The following is an 8,496-nucleotide window of genomic DNA, read 5'->3' as shown; positions in this document are numbered from 1 at the left end:
GGGGAGGGAGGGGAGCTGGAGGTGGGGGAGCTGGAGGCAGGGGGTGGACGGTGGGAGAGGAAGATGCAGGGGTAGGGGAAGGGAGCGCGGGGAGCAGGTGGGGGAGGTGGGGAGAAGAGGTGGACGGTGGTGGAGGCCCTGCGGTGCCAGAGGTGACCCTGCTGGGGGCTTCGCACAGCCAGCAGCTGGCCGCCCACCTCTTGAAGAGTGGCCCGGTCTTCCAGATGTTGGTGTTCCCCACGCAGCCCCGCGGCGGGTCGGTGATGTTCTCTTTCTCCAGCAGCTCGTGCACCGCCTGCGCCACCACGCCCACGGCGTCGCTGATGTGCGCGGACTCGTTCTTGCCGTTGATGAGCTGCAGGCCGATGATGCCTGGGGGAGGAGCGCCGGCTTAGACGCCACATCTCCCGCCCCGCCGGGACCCCGCGAGCCCAGAACTCACCATCGGGTGCGTAGCGCAGGGCGTTCCCCGAGATCTCACGCTCGCCCACCAGCCACACGTACCCGGAGCCGGTCATGTTCAGCATCGCGGCTGCGCGATACACGGTGGCAGCATCGTCCTCGCTGTGGGGCAGACGGGGGTGACGGGCGGGGACTCCAGCCCTCCCCACCCGCAGGCTGTGGGGGCCACTTGGTTCCCTGGGTCCTCCTTTTCCAGCGTAGCCAGGTCCTCCAGTGCCTGGGCCGGGAGACCCCACTGAGGTGATAGGGCCAACATGCCCCAGCACCTTATTTGGACCCAGACCCCACAGAGGTGGTGAGCTTCCCAGGCCTCTCTTACTGTCCCCCTGCCCATGGGAACAGCTTCCTGCCTTGGCCCCTGACTGGTGCCCATGGGGGTGGTCATGTGTTCATCACACGCTCGCTCACCAGTACTGGGCCCTGCTATACCTGGATCATCCTGATGGTTTCTCGTGACATTTCTAGGGCGGACACGAGGACTAGCCCTGTGCCTGGAGGGGAAGTTGAGGTGCAGAGTGGGAGCTGGCAGAGGCGCCCACCCCAGAGCCTTGTCCGGCCATCTCCTGCACCAGCCCCTCCTTCTTCTAGCTCTCCATGTCCAAAGTGTGAAACCAGGACAGGACTCTCCAAGCTGCTGAGTTGCTGGTGGGACCCGGTGCGGGGAACAACCAGAGCTTCAGCAGAAGCCAGAGACAGGCACACGGCGCTGCTGCCCTTGGTAGCCTGATAAGCAGCTTCATGCCCCCCGCTACCCACACTGGGACCACCAGGCCGGGACCCTCTCCTCTCCTCCCAGGCACTCAGTGTCCCCGTGGGTGAATCCATGTAGGCAATGAAGAAGGGGGCCTGGTCCCCTGGGACTGGAGTCTCTCTGGTCAGAACCCTGGGGTCCGAGTGGGACTGTGGAGAGGCCACAGCAGCCAGACCCCCCGCGTGCCAGACTCTACCCTCCAGGCCTGACCTGGGCTGCACTGTGCACTCTGCTCCTCCAGGGCATGGCAGTGGGCTCAGGGCATCAGGCAGTCGCACCAAGAACTAGGCTGTATTCACAGCGGCTGACCCTGGCGACCAAGGGGCCCTCAGCAACCTGGGAGTCTGCTCCCCATTGCTTCATTTTTTCAAGGACTAGCCACCAGCAGTTTTATGGACCATGCAAAGGCTTTTGACTGCATGGATCTTATCAGACTATGGATAATGTTTCAAAGAACAGGAATCCCAAACACTCAGTTGTGCCCATGCAGAACCTGTACATAGACCAAGAGGCAGTTGTTGGAACAGAACAAGGGGACACCGCATGGTTTAAAATCAGGAAAGGTGTGCATCAGGGTTGTATCCTCTCACCATACATTCAATCTGTATGCTGAGCACATAGTCCAAGAAGCTGGCCTATATGAAGAAGAATGTGACATCAAGATTGGAGGAAGACCGTGATATGAAGATGACACAACTTTGCTTGCTGAAAGTGAAAAGGACTTGAAACACTTACTGACGAAGATCAAAGACTACAGCCTTCAGTGTGGATTACACTTCAACATCAAGAAAACAAAAATCCTCATAACTGGACCAACAAGCAACATCGTGATCAATGGAGAAAAGTGAAATCATCAAGAGTTTCATGTTACGTGGATCCACAGTTAACACAGCAGCACTGGGCAAATCTGCTTCAGACTTCTTTAAAAAGAGGTCTTTAAAAAGCAAAGATGTCATTTTGAGGAGTAAAGCGTGCCTGACCCAAGCCATAGTATTTCCAGTCATCTCATGTGAAAGCTGGACAGTGAACAAGGAAGACCACTGAAGAATGGATGCGTTTGAGTTGTGGTGTTGGCAAAGAATGTTGAATACTGAATATTGTGCCTATGCAGACTGCCAGAAGACCGAGCAGACCCTGGAAGAAGTGCACCCAGAATGCTTCCTAGAAGTGAGGGTGGTGAGACTTCAAGAACTTTGGAAATGCTCTTAGGAGGGACCTGTCCGTGGAGGAGGACGTCATTCTTGCTAAAGTGGAGGGTCAGTGAAAAAGGGGAAGACCTTCAATGAGATGGACGGCCACAGGGGCTGGGACAGTGGGGTCCCCCCAGCAACGTTGGTGAAGGTGGCCCAGGACTGGGCAGTGTTTGGTTCTGTTGCACGTGGAGTCGGTGTGTGTTGGATCCGACGCCACAACACCCAACATCAGCAACAACAGGTAGTAAAGATGTGCAAGCCACTGTGGTGCCCTGATGAAATGCTCTCGGTAGATGTAAGCAGGGGAGTTGAGGTGCTTCTGGCCAGTGCCACACTGCGCACCAAACCCCATAGCATCGCTCCAGTGAGAGCCACTGCAAGAGTCAGCTGCGGCATGCCCACCATCAGCGGTGCTGGCCAACCCGGCGGACGATCAGGTGTCCCCCCCAGGGCTCAGGCTCTGGCGTTTGGGGGAAACTCAGCTTGGTGGAGTCACAAACACTCCACAAACAGTGTCTTTGACCTGTGAAACGGCTATTGAGGAAAACCCAACCAGCCAAACCACATCATCACGTTTTATGGAAATGATGGATGCTGATAAAGACAATTTCAGTAGAAGAACGACGAAGATGTTTGGAAACAAATTCTCCGCACTATATAGAAAACTGGTGAGGGACGGAGACTACGTGGGGTGAGCATGGACATATGCATGGATGTTGGGGGTGTGTGTCTGTCCCCCGGGAGCATGACCCTCTCCCCGGGCTGGCTTTGTCGTTGGAGCCAAGCCTGGTATGCTTGGTCTTGACCCTGGGGGCTGGTGTCAAGGGCAGGACCCTTGCAGCATGTGTCCTAGGTGACTGAATCCCCGTTACATTGGCCAGAGGAAAAACAGTGGGGCTGGGACTGGGTGCCATGGCACTCTGTGGACCGGCTTTACTTGTGGTTTCTGGCCCTGTCCTGGTGGTCACTTGGATGACATGTAAGGGTCAGGCAGGGACAGTCTGGTGGGATCCTGTTCATTGAGAATGGGCCCAATGTGGGGCACAGATGCTTTGGGGAAATGAGCTCCTTGCACTGCCTGTCCTGGATGAAGTGGGTCTGTCTCCTGCTAGCCAGCTGTCGGTTCATTTGTCCGTCTGTCCACTTGCCAACCATCCTCCATCACATCCAGGTGTAAAGGAGCCAAGAAATAGTCTGGAGGGCTCTCCCTGGGCGGATCTTTCCCTGGGCGGGCTGTGCCTGGGCGGGGCTTTCCCTGGGCGGGTCTGTGCCTGGGCGGGGCTTTCCCTGGGCGGGTCTGTGCCTGGGCGGGGCTGAGCTCTCCCTGGGTGGAGCTGCCTCTGGGAGTAGCTCTCCCTGGGCGGGACTCTCCCTGGGCGGGGCTTTCTGTGGGTGGAGCTTTCTCTGGGAGTGGCTCTCTTTGGGTGGGGCTCTCCCTGGGCGGAGCTCTCTCTGGGTGGAGCTTTCTCTGGGCGGAGCTTGCACAGCCCTGCTCTTTTCTGGACACATCTTTAAACCTTTCCCCAGGAGCCTTGCGTGGCCCTCTCTGCTGTGTCCGGGGTTGGATGTGTGGGAACTTGGGCAAGTGACCAATGTCACAAGCCCAGGGTTCCCCACTGTAAAACGGGGTGGAGGGAGGGATGTCTCTGGCCGTGCTGCCTGAGGAGCCGGAGAGGAGACCCTGCAGAGTGGGGTTGCTCTTAGCCCTGGCGCCAGTCACGTGACCCTGGCCATTCCCGCCTTCCAGCCTGACAGCTCATTAGGTCCCACCCCTGGCTCTGTGCCTGAGGGCCTGTTAATCTAACACAAACAGATGTCTCCGGAGACAGTCGCGGTTCTCGCCCCCGTCCAGGACGGCAGGGCTTGGAGCATGTTCCTTTGGGCACAGTGCCCTCTGCTGCCTCCCTCAGGGGTCCCTATAGGGCTCATTCTTATTCCTGGTGGCCTGGCATATCCCTTTCCGGAGAGCTTAGCCATTTGCTAGTAGGGAGGTTTTTTTACTGTGACCTGGTTCCCAGAGGCTGCGGGCCTGGCTTCCACGTGCTGAATTTGTAACCCCTCTCTCCCTCCCACTGCCTGCTCCAGCTGCCTTGATCCTTCAGCCTGTAGGGCTGAGGCCCTCTGTCTCTGGGGGCCGACCCACCTGGGCTCACAGGCACACCTTCACCCTCACTCCTTCTGGAGCAGCCCTCTGGTTGCTGCTGGCTGCACCATTTGCACTGGACTGCTAACCAGAAGGCTGGTGGTTCAAACCCACCAGCCACTCCTCGGAAGGACGATGGGGCAATGTACTTCAGTAGTGATCCTGCCTCGGAAACCCAAGGAGGGGTCGTTATGAGTCGGGTCCAACTCGACGGCAAACAACAACAGCACCCGATGTGGGTGTGGGCGAGTCTCCCTAAGTCAGGAGCTTCCTAAAGATAGGGGTTCTGGCTTAGCCTCCTGCCTCCTGGATTCCCAGCTCAGAGCGGGGGGCAGCAAGCAAAGTGAAAGGGAGGGAGGGATGCGTGGAGGGGTAGACACACACGGACAGACAGGGGCCGGGCAGCCCACCCTCATTGGTGCTGCGGGTGGGGCTCTCCTTGGCAAAGGAATCTGGGGAGCTGAACTCCACTGTGCCCAGTAGTGTCCCCGGCGGCTGGGCCACGGTGGATTGGGTGGATTGGGGGCCCGGCCCCGCCTCACCTGGCGGAGAGGATAATGACGCGTGCCTCCAGCTCCCGCGCCTCCATCAGCAGCGCCGTCACATTCTTGGTCCCCGGGTCGAACTGCAGCACCTTCTCGGCCTGTGGTGTGAGCAGGGGCGTTAGCCAGTGGCTGGGGCAGGGACAGCGTGCCTCAGGGGCGAGAGTCCGGCTGCAGCCGCTAGGAACCCCACTGCAGCCCAGCAAGGGTCGTGTGGCCTGCACCCGGCTCCTGCGCTCCTGTCCGCCTGCCTGCCTCGCTGCTCGCCTGGCCTGGCCTGCCTCTGGGCCTGCGCGGCAGCCTGCTGGTGCTCCTGCACCAGCAGCCCGCAGCCCTGCCTGCGCTGTCAGCTCTCCTGCGCTCACTCTCCTCTCCTGGACTCTGCTCTGGGCATGCAAGCGGGAGTGGCCGAGACGCAGAAAGGCGTGCAGCGGACAGGAAACGAGAGCTGTGGAAGGCAACTGGGAGCTGAGGCAGGGCGCCTTCCAGCACGCGGGAGAGGCTCGCTCTGGGGTCTGTTGCTCAGGCCGCTGCAGGAGTGTCCTGGACCCTGGCGGCCGGTCGGCCAGGCTCCCTCCCGGGTTCCACGGAGGAAACCCTGGTGGACCTGGAGGTTGGCATGCACTTCCTGCGGCCCTGCTTTCAAGGCCATAGCGGGTGGGCCGTGGGCACCCACGCCGCCCTCGCCTGCCCTCCCTGCCTGCCTGCCTGCCTCGCGAGCTGCTCTCCTCCTTGCTGCTCGCGCCTGTGCTGGCGCGGCTCTGCCGGACGGACGCGGCCTATGGCCGCAGCGCCGCAGGCCGGGGCGCCCTAGTCGTGGGTGGCGTGCACGTCCATGCATATATACCTTGGGTCCACGCTTGTTGTCATAGGACAGTTGGTCGAGGTTTTCATAGTTCCTTTTTTTACTCTGATGAATAATGCGCACAGAGAAAATATGCAGACACAGAAGATTATAAACGGTTGATAATGACGGCGCTAAAGCATCACACCACCTCCTCGCTCGCTCGTCTGCAGACGGGGCGGACCTGGAGCTCGCAAACACCGGGCCTGGGGGGGGCGGGGCGGGGGCGGGGCGGCCTCGGAGTCTCCCGCCGCAATGCTGTGCTCTCGGAAACGGACCCCGCTCAGGAGGAAGGGAGACCCTGTCCCCGCCCAAGTCCAGTGCCATCCCCTCTGGGGTCCCACCTGCCACCCGCGCCCCTGCACTGCCCCTGCCTGTGGCTCCAGCAGCACCCTCAGGTCGGTCCTAGTGCGGGGTGAGCGGCCCCTCCCCCATGTCCTGAGCCCCGTCCCTTCCCATCTCCTCCCAACTGCCTCTGGAGGCCAAGGGGTGTGTGTGTGTGCTGGGTGTGCACACCCCTCCGCCCACGTGTGTGCTCGTGCTTAGAGTGCGTGTGACCCAGGAGTCGTGCCCAGTATGTGTGTCTGCAGGGTGAGGTGTGCTCACGATGCTGGCTGGCATGGGGCAGGGGGAAAGGGTGCACGTGTGTATGTGAGCTGGTGAATACATGGGGGGGGCATGTCTGCAGGCCAGGTAGGCCTGTGTGCACCTGTGCCGGTGTGCAGTGGGATGGGGTTGTGGAATGGCTGTCTGTGCATGCACATGTGAGGGTGTGAGGGTGGACACCTGCTTCCTGACAGAGCGACTGCAGGGCTGTGTGCGTGAGTGCGTGAGGGCAGGTGTGGGCGTGTGATGTGAGCTGAGGGGGGGAGCCAGCACGCCAGGGGGCACAGAGCATGCCCTCCTTGCTCCCACTGGCACTGTCTTGGGAGAGGTGGGCCCCACGGCGCAGTCAGTTCAACCTCCTTCCCTCCCTCCCGCCCTCCCAGCCACCCAACACTCCTGATGAGACCCCCTCCGAACCCTCTGGGTCTGCCCTCTGGCCTTGCCCCACCGGGGCCCTCTATCCCTTTGGGGACACCCTGGGGGCCGGGTGAAGCCGGCTCTGCTTTCTGGCCACAGCACCCTCAGTCCCCCACCCGCAGCCCTCTTCCTGGTCTGGCTTCCCTGGGTGCCTCCCTCAACCTGGGCCTCCCCCTCTCTGCTGCCCCAGGAGAGAGCCAGGTCGGGCTTGGAGCTGCCCGGTTCTGGGCTGGGTGAGGGGGGTCCCTGGGAGCACCAGCTCCTCCTCGGGGAGGGCGAGAAGGGGGTGGAGGGTCATCTGGACCCCCAGAAATCCCCACTCAGGTCTCTGTGCAGCCCCCCAGAGGGTGGCCAGGCAGGGGGTGGGGTGGTCTGTGCGGTTTAGAGCCAGCCATCTCACTGGGCCGAGGTGGGAATCCCGGTGGAGGGAGCCGCCAAGAGGTGGGGGCTAAGGGGGGGGTGTCCCTGACAGATGTGTGGATGGGGCCGTGGTGAGGACGATGCGCAGCTGTAGGGAGAAGGGGGCCAGGGAGGCGGGCGAGGCTAGTGTGAGGACAGGGAACCCGGGTGGTCGGGGACGGGCCTGGGGGCGCCGGGAGGGAGCATGGCGCAGTCGCCACCGCTCAGAGGACGGTCGTCCTAGGGCAGGCGGCTGGCTGGCGCCTGGGCACAGGGCCCCGGAGTTCGGAGCGCGGGCGGGGCGGCCCTAGTGCGGGGCCAGGTGGGCGGGGCGTTGGGCAGGGGCGGGTGTTTGCGGAGCTCCAGGTGGTCCTGCCCTGGCCCGGCAGGGACTGACACGAAGGAGATTGGACTCATGGCAGAAGCGAGTGAAATGAGCCGAGGACAGGCTGGGGCGGGCGCTCGCCAGACGTGGTGGTGCTGACCATGTACGATGGAGAGAACAGGATCACACGGAGCACAAACACCGCGGCGGGAGGCCCGCGGCGCTCCTCTCCTGCTCCGCGCCTCGGCCGGCCGCCGCCGCCGCCGCGCGCTCACCTTGGACTCCCGCTCCTCCAGCAGCGTCTCCAGGCGCTTCTGCGCCGCCCGGCCCTCGTGGTCGTCGCTGACCAGCAGGATGACGTGGTTCCAGTTGTACACGCGCATCATCTCGAACCAGACGCTGGACTGGTGGGAGTAGGGCGGCACGGTGCGCAGGAAACTCAGGTGGATGCTCTGTGGGCGGTAGGGGAGGCTGAGGGCACGCGCCTGGTGGACCCGCTGCCTTCTGCCATGGGACCAGGTGAGGGCGCCTGCCAGACCCCGGGCCCCTCCTTCCCTCCACCCGTGGGACAGGTGAGGGCGCCTGCCAGACCCGGGGGCCTCCTCCTACCCTCCACCTGTGAGAACAGGGGGGGCTGCTTGCTAGCCTGGGGGACCCACTGCCTTCCACCTGTGGGACAGGTGAGGGTGCCTGCCAGACCCCAGGACCCCCTACTTCCTTCCACCTGTGGGACAGGTGAGGGCGCCTGCCAGACCCAGGGGCCCCCTACTTCCTTCCCTCCACCCGTGAGAACAGGGGGGCTGCTTGCTAGCCT

At 62.1% G+C, this 8,496-nt stretch overlaps 1 protein-coding gene across 1 annotated transcript in view; it reads right to left on the bottom strand.

The window, feature by feature from the left end:
• Window positions 1-8,496, bottom strand: part of GRIN1 (glutamate ionotropic receptor NMDA type subunit 1) — a 31,713-nt gene that overhangs the window by 16,317 nt on the left and 6,900 nt on the right. Inside the window, exons 3-7 of the mRNA XM_007946957.2 lie at window positions 7,958-8,134; window positions 5,939-6,001; window positions 5,092-5,192; window positions 443-564; window positions 198-372 (exon numbers count right to left, since the gene is read on the bottom strand). Of these exons, the coding sequence (XP_007945148.1) occupies window positions 198-372; window positions 443-564; window positions 5,092-5,192; window positions 5,939-6,001; window positions 7,958-8,134 (638 nt within the window). The remainder of the gene's footprint in view (window positions 1-197; window positions 373-442; window positions 565-5,091; window positions 5,193-5,938; window positions 6,002-7,957; window positions 8,135-8,496) is intronic.

Source organism: Orycteropus afer, unplaced genomic scaffold (genome assembly GCF_000298275.1).
Source record: "Orycteropus afer afer isolate SDZICR_OR568_19922 unplaced genomic scaffold, OryAfe1.0 scaffold00174, whole genome shotgun sequence".
NCBI lineage: Eukaryota > Metazoa > Chordata > Mammalia > Tubulidentata > Orycteropodidae > Orycteropus > Orycteropus afer.
This window is presented reverse-complemented; position numbering and strand designations above follow the sequence as displayed.